We start from the raw sequence: 14,994 nt of genomic DNA on the forward strand, positions 1-14,994 counted from the left end.
GAAAATAAGCAGCTTTCTCTTGGCTTTCATCCTTCTCTTTGTGTATTTGCTTTGCAGACTTTAGCAGTGATAGATTAGCATGTTTATACTGTTCGGCCTACCTGTACAAATTTCAGAAGGATTTTTGTCCTCGCTGCTTGCTCTCTGTTGTACCTTCCTATGAGTCTTTTACTTTTGTGCAATACAAAATTGGTGGCCCAAATATTGTGAGGATGCTGAAGGGTGAAGCTGGCGCAAATATGGACAATACAGACAAATATTGACAAGGGTGAAGTCAAACTGATTAAAGAACTTCAGTCTGAAGACTGTTTTTCCAGTTTGAGTGTTATTTCTGAGTGGAGAAACCTCCATTGCACGTTACTTTAAAAACAAAACAAAACAAAAAACCCAACATTCTAGAGGTATTTGTGTAGTATTCATCAGGTTAGGGACAGAGGGCTATTTTCTTATAAATGCTGGGGAATATTCAGCAGGCAAGAAAAAACTATTCATGTATGGAATGTGAGCATGTTAAGCAATTACTAGTTACATAATTTGAGTTTTCTAACTAGTAATTTAACTGTGTCTAAAGTACTAGGCAAGAAAACAAGATTCTCTGTGGATGGAGCATTGTCCTGGCCTAGTAAAGAAAACTGTTTGTTGTATTTCCAGTTCTAAAACAGTGTGTGGTAAAATTTGGGGTTTTTTTAAATGACAAAAAAATAGATCTCTAAAGTATGTCTTGGTATTTACTCTGTTTTACATTAAATCACCAGAAGTGTTGTGGGATTTCTTCATGATTTAAAATGCATTGGTTGAAAGTTGGCGTATAAATTGAAGGTATGCTATAAGACAGTACACAAGGGATGGCAAATTTAGTACCTTTGGAAGGTGAAGCATTCTGTTCCCTTAATTAGTTGAGGAAGGTTAAGTTAGAAAAATGAGTCTAGTAAATCAGAAGTGAATTTTAGTGCAAGTGTCCATCATAAATAAGCAAGACTAAGCCAAGTTTGGGGTTTTAAGGTTTTTTTTCCCTCCATGTTCGATCCCCATTTAATCGATTCATAAATCAATTAATTACTGTCACAAGACTCAAGGGCAGCAAGAAATTGGGTTCAAATTAAAAAGAAAAGGAGGCAATTTGTTTTAAGATTGAAAGTTGAATGTTCAATCGAAGTTTAATCAGAAGTGACCCATTATTTGAAAAGTGGAACATCAATGTCTTTCTAATTTCACAGAATGCTTCATTAAATGAGTATTGAAATGATCAGGTTAACTGATCATTCCAAAAGCAAGGTGAGACAAAGGGGGGCTTTGGAAGCCCACTTCCAAATACATGTTATGCTTGTTCTTTTTTCTTCTGAATTGCTCGTAAGAGAAAGATGATCGTTACACTGGGAATTCAGGGATTATTGGTGTGGTCCTTCCTAGATTGTACAGATTGTATGATAAAAATATAACTTCATATCAGAAGAGCAAGTGCTCATAATCCATTTGGAGAGCTGTGTACCTAAAGAACAAAAGGTAATAAACAGCAAGGAGAAAATTTTCACAAGCATGACTGAAAGTTGAGTCTCCTAAATTTTAGTGTGTCTCAGAGTGGTCTGACCTTGAAAAAGTTTTTCCATAAATTGATATCATCTTGAGAGCATTCAGCTGCACAACACGTAGAACACTCTGCACATTGTACAAAGTGGGGGTGATACTAGTGCCTGACTAGAAGTGAAGGCAGATGAATTTCATTTAGGGATGTGAATGTAGGAGAGTACAAGGACAGCAACTGTAGCTGTGACTCCTACTGTGGGTGAAAAACATAAAGGAAAAGGTTTTAGTGCTCTTTGGATTTGCATGTTTTAGTGTGTATTTACTAGAAATGTGCTTAGCAAATTGCTGTTAAAAAACCCCAACCCTCGCTTATTATTGTAAGCTTGCTGAAAAAATTGAGGAGTCTGATTCAGTTTCTCAATGTTGGAAAGCGTTGCTCTTGCTGTTAAATGCTGAGAGACGCTCTTGAAACATCTAGACTCCTCTCTCTGCCGTGTGCTCCCGGGGATAAAGAGTGGGCTTCTGTTACTTGGGAAGTTCATGCAGCATTCTCGGATAAGCAGAGTGCTTGAAAGACAATAAAAGGCAAGAGTAACAGAATATGTTTGCCTTCTAGTAGTTCTTATGGAGGTGTCTCTTATTTAAAAAAAGAAGGAACACCTGTCTTAAACATTTCCTCTTATAAGTACAGAGCAAGATATTTTAGATGTCAGCAGGTTATTTTGGATAGTAATCTTGTATTAACGAATTGCAAGTATTATCTGTCTGTACACATAAAAAATAAATGTTATCTATAAATATGTACAAATATATAAAATTGTAGTAATTTGTTTCGTTTCATGTGTACTGCATGGGAAAGGCTTTGTTTGCTGGGCAGAAAGCTTAATCGTGAAAAAGTACTCAAGCCTGCTTAAAGCAGTGTGTCTCTATGACTCCTTTTCAAGATCTTAGCCAGCAGAGTCTCGATTCCATCATAAGCAAAATGGCTTGTGACTTGCGATGACAAAACGGGGTTTGATTTATTTGCTGATCGTTGATTACTCATGTGATGTTCATTCAAAAGGCAGCAGCTGAGGCAGGAGGGAAGGCTGCCTGTTTACCTTGCCCAGCTGCTGTGGGCTCCACTAGCTTGGAAGGAGGGTTGATTGCTCAGTGGCTTTCAGAGAAGGAACATGTGTTTTTTATTTCGTTGTAACTTTACTTTTTAATAAAGGTTGTTCTGCATTCAGTTCTCATAAAACCATGTTTTAAAGAAAAATAAAGTTTGTCTTTTCAGGTGTTTGACCCCAGGAAGATACCAGGACTGATCCACATCAGGGCTCTAGCTGATTTGGGGTTCAGTCACACCATTCACTTGTGTAATTTAAACACAACCTAGTATTTCTTTCCATTTCAGTTGTGTAAGAGAAGCAAAGAACTTCTACTCCATGAAGGCACTTAAATTAAGAGAATGGGTGTGAATGCATACTGTCAGTGCTTGGAATAGCTCTCACCACTGAATGTGAGATAAGTGTAGGACTAGACCTGCTCCACAGGCATGTGTCTAGAGTAGGGTGGGATAAAAGCCAGTTAAGTGGTGTTTCCCTGTTTTACAGGCATCTGATCCATCAAGTTTTAGATTCCAGTGAAAGAATATTTGTCTAGATGGAGCGATAATCTGATTTTGTGTAGCAGATCTAATTCAGTAATCATTCCCTTCACTGACTCCCAGTAAGGTACTCAAGAATGAATATAAATAATGTAATTCTTTTAAGTTATTGATTACAATTATGTGAATGATGATGAACAGCTAACACCACTGTAGCAGAATGACAGCGTTCCTCAACCTTCCCCAAGTCAAATGACATGGCTTTATAAATTAGTGCACAAATTTAAAACAAAGATGAATATGTGTTACGGATTAATCTTGAAGTCTGTATTTTATCTTTATAATAAATGACTTTGTGCATCTTCTCCCTGAGACCTAAAAAAACTCAATAGTTTTTCTGAAGGGAAGAATGACTTCATTTATTATTCTGATACTTCCATGACAAATTATACAACACACAGATGCATCACTGAACACAAAAATTTGTATGAGTCAGTGCTAATTACTTCTTTTTTTTTTTTTTTTAAGAAAGTGGTGGGAGCTTACTAACAGAAATAATCTAGAAATGTATGGAAATACAAATAGACTATTGATCATGGAGGCATTAATTTGTGGAAAATTAACTAGCACATTTATCAGCAATTTTACATACCTGAGACATACGTTTCACTGAGTTTTCTTGAATATGTCTATGCCACACTGTTGAAGGAAACTTAATTTAGTTGTGAGTGTACTACCTCAGGAGGTAGATTGAGCATCTGTAGGGAACTACACCTAAGTAGAATAGTTTTGAGCAGAGCATATTGACATATCCCATTGCTGATAGAACGTATTTGTGCCCCACACTGGTTTGGGAAGAGAGCTAACAGTGCTGTGCCCAATTAAGAGCTAGCGATGTACTGCATGGCATAGTACAAACATAATTCTGATTCAGCAGGCAGATATCAGTTACCACCATTTCATCCCCCAGGGTACATGTGTAAAGATCCTTTATATTGTTTGTTTCAAGGAAAAGGGTAGGGTTTTTAGTCAACTTCTTTTTCTTGAATTGAACAGCTGCTTTAGCTAAAGTACGATTTTTCTTCGGTCTTTGTATGGCTTAGAACCCAGCATGCAAAAGAGGAAAGCTCAGACACATAAGAAGAGGTTGTACAAACTATAGAACAAAGCATCTGAATTGTTTGTGTCTCTCATTTGCTCATTTACTGATATTTAAAACAATAAACCCTACAAAGTGTTTTTAGCAAGTGAAAAGGTAGTGGGGTGCCAACCTTACAAATCAATCCTGTTAAAGCTCAGATCAGTTTTAATATTTTTTTGACCAAAGCTTCATTTGATCACTGCTCAGCATGCAACCTCTGAATGCAAGTAACTTTATTATGGCTATCAAAGAATGTGTTGGACATTATTACCAGGTTTAATGCCCCTAAAAAGGGGCTTTACTTTTGTGAGTAAAAAGTATGAGTCTTTTCTGGAGTACTAGGACAGAAGCTATTGAAGATCAGTATATATCAAGAGGAGAAAACTGAGGAAATATTAGTCTATTAGATATGGGAAGCTGGTATTTGAAAAGGGCATCTTTCCAGAACATTGTCAATATTGACTTACAGTCTGAGAAATAATCCAAACCAGAAAAATTATTCATCTTAAATACAGCACCTCAGGCTTCTGAGAATTTTATTTGGAATTCAATCTGAAAAGACTCTAGACATCTTTCAAAATTATTTTCATGCAGATGTAAATAGTATAATTTCATGATGATTTAGGCATTTCTGAGCCAGGGATATTGTCGGCTTCTTATTGCTCTCGTACTGTTTGATACATAAATTCACAGAACAGAAAAGTTACACTCAGAATTGGGGTATTCCCTCATTGGGCCCTATGTAAAGCTCCAGAACTAGCATATATAAAATGTTATGATTATGAATCTGGCAAAATGTATTTATTTCATGAGTCACACTCCTCTGCTTGACCTTTCTTAATGGATACGTTTTCTTATATATTCTCATTATTGGCCCTCTCCAGAACAAAAAAAAAAAAAAAAAAAAAAAAAAAAATTAAAAGACGTATGCCAAATGTAATTTCTAGGACTAGCTTAACTTAATCTGAAACTGGATACTTCCCTAGAGATTCTGCCAGGGCTGAAGGACAAGACTCGTTTCCCAGCACTCAGATAGAGACACGCTGCAAGGAAGTTTGTTAGTGAGAGGCTTGTAGTCCCTCTGCAGTCCCTGATGGATCCCTCTGGTAAGCCTGTGTGATTCTGTGTGGCACACAGTGCATTGTACACTAAATACAAAATACTATAAAGGACCTTAGGATATTCTACCTAAACACAGTAATACATTTAGGTGCTGGCATCCAAAATTAAAATCAAAGCCCGGAATGACATTCATGGACAAGGAAAGATTTAGGCCTTCTGAAAGGAGAGATTGTGATGGTGAACTTAGTTGACTAGTGCTCAGTCAGGGTTTGACAGAGGGCTGGACGTGAAGTTTCCATAGGTAAATGCTGCGGATGCATCTCTGGTTATTTGTGCATCAGAATTCACTTTGAAGAGTACGTTTAAAAGAACTGCTTGTAGCTAGTACATTTTAGAATGGCGTGATACTTGTGCACTGTCACATCCTCCTGCTGATCTCTGAAATAACTTTGGCCATAGTTTGTGTGCTTTTCTACTGCACTCGTTGCTGGTGGTGAACAGTGAGTGTGTTCACACTCTGCTTACCAAACAGCATCTCCGTCCACAAGATGCACCTCTACACCTATTTTTATACCAGGTGAGAATTAGATGGGCACTAGGTTCCTAGCTTTATCCAAGAGGAAAGTTCAGGACATGACTTAAGAGGAAAACTAGAGGAGCTCCACAAAAAACAAAGAAAATTTTAGGATGTACGTCTCGGGAGTTACAGAGATGTAGAGAAAGATTTTTTTTCTTTTCTGGGTTATTATACCAGTTTCAGGAACATAGATTTAAAATAATTTCCATTATAGTCATCTGTACACCTTTGATGCTTGGGGTTTTTTTTTGTATTGTTTTGCGGGTTATTTTAGTGCGTACGTGGGTATGTGTTTGTTGCTTACTTGTGACAGCAAATACACAACCTAACCTTGCTTTCTTGCAGTACAAATAAAGGCAAGCATCTTGTACAAATAATATATTAAGTTTGCCTAGGTGTTAAAAAGAGTGGTCAACCTTAAGGATATACTTCTAGGCAATTGACCGAAACCCCATATTATGTAGATGCTATAACTGTATACAGAAGTAGGATGGTTGCAGAAGATAAAAGTATATTCTTGGATTACTGTGTTTATATTTCTTCTGAAGACTAAATCATAGCGTATTTAATAAAATGTCTGATTGCTGCCTAGCTCAGAATAAAATCTGTGTGAATATTTTTTTCTCCCTCTAGGCAAAATTTTTAGCTGCTTTGGGAAGCATAATTACAAAGACAACTGCCATTCCAGAAATAAAGTTATAAGACATAGGGTTTTTTGCTTCTTTCAGGGACTTGGAATCAGTTAATTAGATCAGTGAAATAAGTTTAATAATCGACAAAACTTAAGAACAATTTGAAGTGTTTTTCAATCTCTGAATGAAATCCAATAAGCACTTGAAGGAGGAAATCAATGTGGAATCCTAAAAGGCTTCTTATTTCTTTCTTACAGAATTCTAGCTTTCTCTTCGAAGCTCTTTTTCCTGTACATACAACAAAAACTGAAGAGCTGGATCCTTCCTTCAGCCTGCACGAGACCATTGCAAAGGTAACAGAAATGAATATCTCATTTATACTTGCTTTCCTTCACATAGCCAATTTGCTTTTGTTAGTAATTTTGAAAGATAATATTTTTTTTTTCCTGTGAATACTTTGTATGTAGTTAAATGTCGTGGAGTTTTTTTTCACTGAGAGTCACCTTGGGAATATTCTTTACTGGTACATTGGTCAACTTGTGTGATGAAAACATTTTTATGTGCAAATGCTTAATTTTATGTGATTCAATTTATTTTGCATGGTTCACGTTAAACTTACTGGCATGAGCGCAGGGCATTGAGCCCCACTAGATGGCAGGAAGTAGCAATTTTGTTGCTGTCAATTTTGTCAATAAGAGGGTTCTCTGAGGGCAACCTTCACATGCACAGACTTGGTTTTACAAGCGGTCACAGTGATGCTCACATGGGAGGAAGGGATGGCCATCCCATGATTCTGGAGAGTGCTCTACAGAGGGGACGCTCCCAAACTTAATGTGTTCCGACTCCCCTCTTGTCGCTCCAATGTAACACTCCCTCCATGTTATTTATTAACACTATCCAAATTACTCCTTGCTCTAAAGTGCTCTCTTCACTTTGTCCGCTCAGGAAGCCCTATTTCTACAGAGAATTGACTACAAATGAGTCAGACTTAATGGATTCGTACACTTTTTTATAATTGAATTTCTTATAAACCAGAGCTGTGTAGACCTCACAAACAAGATTTCTTTGTTGATTCAGAGCTACTTCTTTTGGAAAAGCAGCTGCTGTTGAAACGTTTCTTTTGGCAACAACAAAAATAAATTCACAAAGATCAGCAATGTGCAGATTTAGCATGTAGGCGGATCAGCATCTTTGGCAAAATAGACAGTGACTGATCTTGGGGTTTTTTTTGGGGGGGGTTGTTTGTTTGTTTGCTTGGGTTTCTTTTTAAAAACAAGAAGCACATATTCCTAGACATGGTTTTGAAGCTTGGCAGACTCTGACAGTTAAGGAACAATCACAACAAGGGAGTCTTCTCTGAAGCCCTTTTAATGGAAGTGATGGGTTTTAAGCCATCCTTGATGCCAAAGTGACTGAAAAGATTCACCAAATTTCCTCCCAAAGACTGAGGGAAGTAGGTACGTGATTATTTACTGCATACCTAATTTGTGATTTACCAATTAGTGTGTGATGGGCCATGTGTAATTTGAATAATCTGTAGTTTAGAATTTTATCTATAATGTTGACTAATTGAGAATAATATTTAATTGATAGATGGCTTGAAGTATTTTGATACTCTTTAAGTTGTTACAAATTATGTTAAGTAGGTTCATTAGCATTAAAATTTTCTTTGATAAAACTTGACGAGCATTGAACTAGGATATGACTATATTTCCATTTTGCTTTTCAGACTGTAGTACAGGATGCTTTTATAAAGATGAATAGCATATGCAGCAGTGGAGGGAGGTCCTCAGCTGGAAATTTTGTCATCTTTAGCTTAACTCAATTGATCTTAAACTAGTTTCTGAATAGCTTGAAAGAGCAAAAGGTTTCTAAATGTCATCTATTGTTTACTCTTTTTTATAGTTAGATAACAGAGTTGTTACATCTTGGTTCCCTTCACTCCTCCACTCAAACTTTTTCTCAGAGCAGCTAAGCCAGTCATTGTCTTTCTCTTCTTCTAAAAGGTGGGCTTTTCTTTGCCCTTCCTTTATCCTAGTGTTTGTCATCTGTTCCAATTTGAAAGCATTTTCTTTGGCTGCATGTCCAGGAATGTATGCAGTATTTTATGTAAGTCCTTAATATGGTTTTGTGTGGTCACATTTATCCACCTTCATACCTGAGGTGACATCATATCACCTTTTCCTTGGTAAGATTTTCTTTCAGCCCTACATTTGATTCTAGTGGCTCTATGTTAGTGCAAACAAGCTGCTGCATATATAGTCTGAATTCTAAACAGTCGTCTTATTTTAGAATTATTTTTTTTTCTAAACTGTCACTGGTTTCCATCCTTTGGGCAATCTAGAAAGTTGCCGGGGCTTTGGTGGTGGTGGTGGTGGTTTTTCCTGTCTCCATTATCGCATCTCTAAATATGTTCTCTCTACTGCACACTTACTGATTCTCAGTGTGAGCCCTTTAAGGGGAAAAAAGCTTAATGGAGTTTTATTTCTTGGAAAAGAAAAAACGCATACCAGTTTAGCTTTAACAAAAACATCTATAACTACTAAAAGAAAGGAAATTCAAGTCACATGGAGATACAAATCTTTTAAACAGTACCTGTTCTACACCATCCCATTGCTGATCAGTTGTCCATGGTCAGTGTACGAGTACTAGCAGAATTCTACGAATTATACTGTGCACATGAATGATACATGATGTTTGCTGCTTCGACAGTTTTTGCTTCTAGTGAAGAGAGGATTATTAGAAATTTTTTTTTTTTTTTGGCATTTATCAGTTACTCTGTATGCCTGATGGCTGTCTTTGAGCTAGTCTAGTTAAAGATAGATCCATTATTATTTGAGTGAGAGATGTGGATACCAATACAGAAATACTGTGCATCCTGAAATACCATTTCATTTTGTATCTTTGAAAACAGAGGTTTTTTTACTTTTATAAGCAAGCTAAAAGGAAAAATACTTTTTATTTGGACTTCTAAGTTGCTAAAGCAAATTATATTCATGAAACTACAGAAGTTCTGGTGCAATTCTCTGAACACCTTGGAAATCTCACAGTTTGAGTGATCAAGATTTATCTTCTTAATGAAGTCTTTAAAAATATTACTTGGATATTGGATTTGAAGGAAGTGCTATCATTTAGTTAACTAAGCACTTTTAGTGCTATTCCTTAATCTGAAATCTTTATATTTTTATTGTGGTACTCTGAACAGATGAGGCCAAGTTACAACTTCAAAAGATTAGAAATCTCTATGTTAAATTACTCATATTTGCAAAACAAAAAAAATTCCATAGTGAAAAGTTAACTTGTAGTTAGAATTTGCACTCCTCAGTTGGAAGTTAATGCTTCTCAACGGGGACATGACAACTGACTGTGTATCCTCCATTGCAATTGCAAGTAAAACAAGTATCATAACTGCTTCAGAAATTTTAACTTTCAATTTCAAAACACTTTTCATGCAAAACTGTTTTTTATATTAAATGAAATTAAATATTCAAATATAACAAATTCAAAAAGTAATAATTTTCTTTGGCTTTTTTTTTTTCTCAAAAACGATTTGTGAAAATACTTGAAACTGTAACTTTTTATTCTTATTTGAGACCAAGCATATTTTTATTCCTACCTACTTTATTCAGATACATATCTGGTTATTTTACCACTATTTATCCAAATATTCAAATCCATGTTTACATAACTAGAGTAGTACAAAACACTGTTAACCACCTATAATGAATTTGAAGACTAGGAAAATTTTTGTCATTTATCAAATTTTCCACGATACTAGATTATAGAGGTTCAAATTGTAGGAAGTTCAAGTTGAAGAAAGACCTGTGAGGTTTTGGAGAACACAAATCGTGGGAAAACCCAAAATATTGTATGTCTGTAGTTGATATCTTATTGTTGTCTGAAGTTGAGCAACATTCTGACATATCTGAACTAAAGATTTTGTTATCTTTGGAGGCCTGGTACAAGCTAGCCTAGACCCAGAAAATAATATGGTGGGTTCATATATTGATGTAATTCCTTCTATTTCAGTGATTGCTAATTTGTCTATAGTGTCCATGTTCAACAAATCATTCATTTTTAACAGGAATTTTTGCTTCCATTAATAATCCTTATGTTTCTTCCTTTGGCAAATCTTAATGGCCAAATAAAAATCTACTTAAAGAGGCAAAAAAACTTTACTTTTCATATCACTGAAAAAAAAGATCCATTTTCCATATGTAGAAGCATGTATTTTACAGCTGCTTATGTGAGAGACTTTGTGTTTAAAATTACAGTCTCAGTTCCTTCAGCAACCAGCTGAGACCTGGTCTGCGTAACTCTGCATCTCTTGGAACATGCACAGTAATTGGGTTTTTTGAGACAAAGTTGGTGTATATTTCTTGAAGCTACACTTACTTTATTATATCAAATTGAGGTTTGGGAACAGAAATTGTTGAGTTCAACAGAAGAAGACATACTTTGCGGTATGGTAAAAGGAATATTTACTAAATTGAGATTTATTCATTCACACCTGGCAGTGAAAATGTTACAGAATTGAAATATCTGGAGAAAAAACTTGAAATAGCTGAAAAAAAAAATATTAAGAAGATAATATGTATTACCAAATTTCTTGTGTATTGATGGCTTTATAGTGAAGGAGGGTTTGACCTGGTTTGGGTCTTTTTTGTATGTTCAAGAGTATTGGATACAGTCAAATCAATTATCCAAGGTGACTCATTTCAGAAAAAGTTTGTTACTTCTTGGTTGAAGTATAGCCTCCAAAGTAGGAATAGCCTTGCTAGTTAAGAACAAAAATCCATTTGGTACAAAAGTCTACTACTGGTAGTAACAAGTAGTAGATTCTCAGGGAATAAATATGTAAAATCAGGGAATCATAGGATGATGCTTCCTCTACTATACTTTTCTACTCTCTGTCAATTGGCAGTCCAGTATTTCTTAGGCTCATAATCACACCTCTACACCAATTTCCAGCTCTGTTACATGTGTAGTTATCTATGCCCTTTTAAAATAATTTGCATTCTAAATTCCCTAACATCCCATAGCAACATTTCCCACAATTTAATTCCCTCTTCCCACATGACTTTACACTTGTTACTTGTTTATCTCAGTAGGGTTTTTATGCCTTTGGTATGACAAATAATAAACAAACATGGTCTATTTACTTTTCAATACCAGTTGGTTTCCTTTCTAAACTGTGTTGTAACTGTGTAGTAACCTATTTGAGCTGTTCTGATAGGTAAGTCGTTCCTGCCTAATAGGAGGTTACCTCTCTACTTATATATTCTGTGGCATCTCTTTCGCTTTAAGGTAACTAGAACTATGTACCATATTCACATGTTGAATCGCTGAATGTACAAACTCTCTAGGATATTTTCTTCTCTATTCCCTCCTCAATAATCTTCAACTTTCTATTGTTCTTTTAGACTGCTGTTATCTGTTAATTATTCATGATCAAATTAATATTTCTTTCTTCAATGATATGAGCAAATGCATACATCCTGATTGTCTGTGTATACTTATAGGTTGTTTTTTCCATGTGCATCACTTCATATTCCAACAATGAGCCTACCATTTTTCAGCCCAGTGCTCACATATTGTGGGCTGCAAGGTCAAGAAGGACATAGAATAAGTATCTTCCAGTCTTGGTAGCAGAGGTGTGCTTAGTGTTCAAATTGATGAAACTCATTTGCCACTGCATATCACTTGCAGCGTGCTTTGCTCGTATGGCCATTGAAACTGGTGGAAAACCTTACATTGGTTTTGGCAGGAAAGTATTCGAGGCCCTTCATCTCTCTGAGGGAAATAAGGCTTTAAGGATTTTTTTTTTTTATTTAAGTGGCTTGATACTAAATAACAATGGAAAAAATTAAACATACATTTTTTCATTGTAAGGATAAATAATCAGCTAATTCTGTCCCATGCTTTCTGAAGACAATAGTTACCTTAATTTCATGAATACTTTGAAAAGGTGGACATTGCTGAATGAGGCAAGTAAAAGGAATGAGAAATGTGCAGCTATTAAGGAGATAGATTTGTAATCTGAGTGCTTAAAAGATATAATTTGTCAGAACACTTGTCAGATCAATTTCTCTTAGATCTTGGCACTTTAAAGGTGGATTTAGAGTAGACTGCTGCTAGGCCCAGGCTGGTCAGAAAGATTCAAAGAGAGAGAAATATGTAGCCTTCCTAGTGGTGAAGAACCAAGACATTCATTACAACAGCATGTTGCAGTACAAAATTTAGTGGTGTCGTAAGTGAGATTTGCAGACCTTGTAATTTCAAGTGTGTTTTATAATGCATATATCAAGTATTAAAACGGAGAAATGTGTGTCTGTGTGACAGGAAATGGATTTTCCCATCAGACCTGAAGTAGTCAGGTGAAACTCCATTGTTATCAAATGCATAGTCATAAAAGTATGTGCTATTTTTCAGTAAGTTTCCTCAGTGTTATTCAGCACTTTGTTCCATGGTAACTAGTTAATTGGAGTTATTAACAAGTTTGAAAATACTTTTATGTTATGAGCTATGCTCACTAGAGTAGCCTAATATGACTCGGCTTATGCAGTTCTAAAAGCTTTAATGGCAGTCCCCCAACAAGGAGTGCCACTGGAGGCACTTACCCAGTATCAGCCATGGAATAATAATAATCGTTTATTGATTTGTTCTTTGGCAGGCACCAAAGTGTTGAAAGGTATGCCAGAAGTGACATAAATGGTTTTACGATGAGTTATGCATGCTGACAGGTAACTCTTGAGAAAATTATTAGGGATCCTGATTATTCTACCCATCAATCATGGAGCTGCATAAAGTAAAACTAACTACTGTCATGAAATTAACTTCTCAACATCAAATAAAGCAGCAAAAGGGAGGAATGTTTCAATTTCTAGGAGAAGTAAGTTTTTTTGAGTAACGTACTGTAGTATTTACCTTTTTTTAAAAAAAAAAATATATATATATATATAAACACTTCCAAGAAGATGACAGGCAGATTCTTTTCTTTAAAAAAATTGAATGAAAAGTACTGGACTGCAGGACTGCTGGTAAATGAAATTCACATTTTGATCAGAGATAAGGTACAGCACAGGAATGTTGATTTGAGCAATTCTCTAACAGGATCATACTGTTCTGTTCCTTTGAAGCATGGGAGGGATATATATTCCCATTTACCCATTTTCTAGTCCCATTAATTCTCTAATACAAGCATAGGGAATGCCCATTCATCTGGCAATGCAATCATATCTATAACTTTGATAGTTCCTTTTTCTGTAATTTCCCTAAAAATCAAAATCTGTGGTTTCGTGCATGCTACTTCTGCTAAATGTTTTCATCTTCCTGCATGGTATCTGTGACTGAGCTCTTCTTTTTATATGATTCTGTACTGCAGAAGCTGGAAGTAACTATGGAGGGAGACAGAGAGAGATATAACTGATACATGAGATTGCCACAAACTATTGAAATATTATATTTATGAAAGATAAGATAATAAAACATATCTAAATTAACATTAAGGTAGCAAATGCTTAGTCCCAGAGACTGAGAGTAAAGATTTTGAGTCAGTAGAATAATGCTGTGAGGATCAGTATTAATGCTGTTTCCTGCCAGAGTTCAAAATCAAAACAAAATTTCATTGTAGTCAACCAGCTTGAAATTTCTTTGCATTTCATTGAAGCATCTGTTGTAGTTTTGGCAGGGATGCAATCCCCATAATATCAAATGGAAACACTTTCACAAACCATGTACAGCACGTCCATGTTGCAAACTTTTACCAGAAACATTTCTGCCAGCACGTTATTACTGCCACAGCTATTTCAGCAGAGTACATTCACATTCAAGTGTTGTTCCCACTACAACATGCCCTTTTTGGTATCAGATTGTTCTTAGAAAAGCTGTTTGTCATGTGCTTAGGCATCCCAGTGGCCTCTGCATCAAGGCAGCTGTATATCTGGATGTCCACTGATGTATGTCCTGTTTTCATTTTAAAATTTTCTCGGTGTAGAACTAGAAGATTTGGCAGAATTGTTTCCAAACAGCAGAGATACAGTATTGCTCCAGTTACAGCACTTGAAGTGTTAAAGTACTTGTATGGCACATGCAGACCAAGTCTGAAATATTCAGAAAACAAAAGCCCATTGCAGCCAAGTATACTGCATATCCAAGCCAAGCCCAGGAAAGCCTTTATCCTTGCGAGGCCCAGGGGATGATACATGGCAGTCTTCCCCTGTATCACTGTGTGGTGTGCTAACTGGAAATTTTTGCGATATTCCATGATTTCCATCGTGAAAATGTGACACTTTGGAGTGTCAGTCTTCACAGGTGATTTCTCCAGTTAACTTGCTTCAGTGATGTATTCCTTTTGATGTAATTTTTTTAATTCCTGTCTTCAATCGCATATGCCAGACTTTCACATCATTTCTCAGTCTCTTCATCATCGTGCCTCCAAAGACATGAGTTCTGCACAGACCAACAGAAC

The 14,994-nt window shown here is 36.0% G+C and overlaps 1 protein-coding gene across 1 annotated transcript in view; it reads left to right on the plus strand.

The window, feature by feature from the left end:
* NAALADL2 (N-acetylated alpha-linked acidic dipeptidase like 2) overlaps nt 1-14,994 on the plus strand; it is a 429,638-nt gene that overhangs the window by 355,370 nt on the left and 59,274 nt on the right. The window contains exon 11 of the mRNA XM_026854960.1: nt 6,782-6,877. Within this exon, the coding sequence (XP_026710761.1) occupies nt 6,782-6,877 (96 nt within the window). The remainder of the gene's footprint in view (nt 1-6,781; nt 6,878-14,994) is intronic.

The sequence above is a fragment of the Athene cunicularia genome, assembly GCF_003259725.1.
Source record: "Athene cunicularia isolate RWA chromosome 9 unlocalized genomic scaffold, athCun1 chr9_part1, whole genome shotgun sequence".
Lineage (NCBI taxonomy): Eukaryota > Metazoa > Chordata > Aves > Strigiformes > Strigidae > Athene > Athene cunicularia.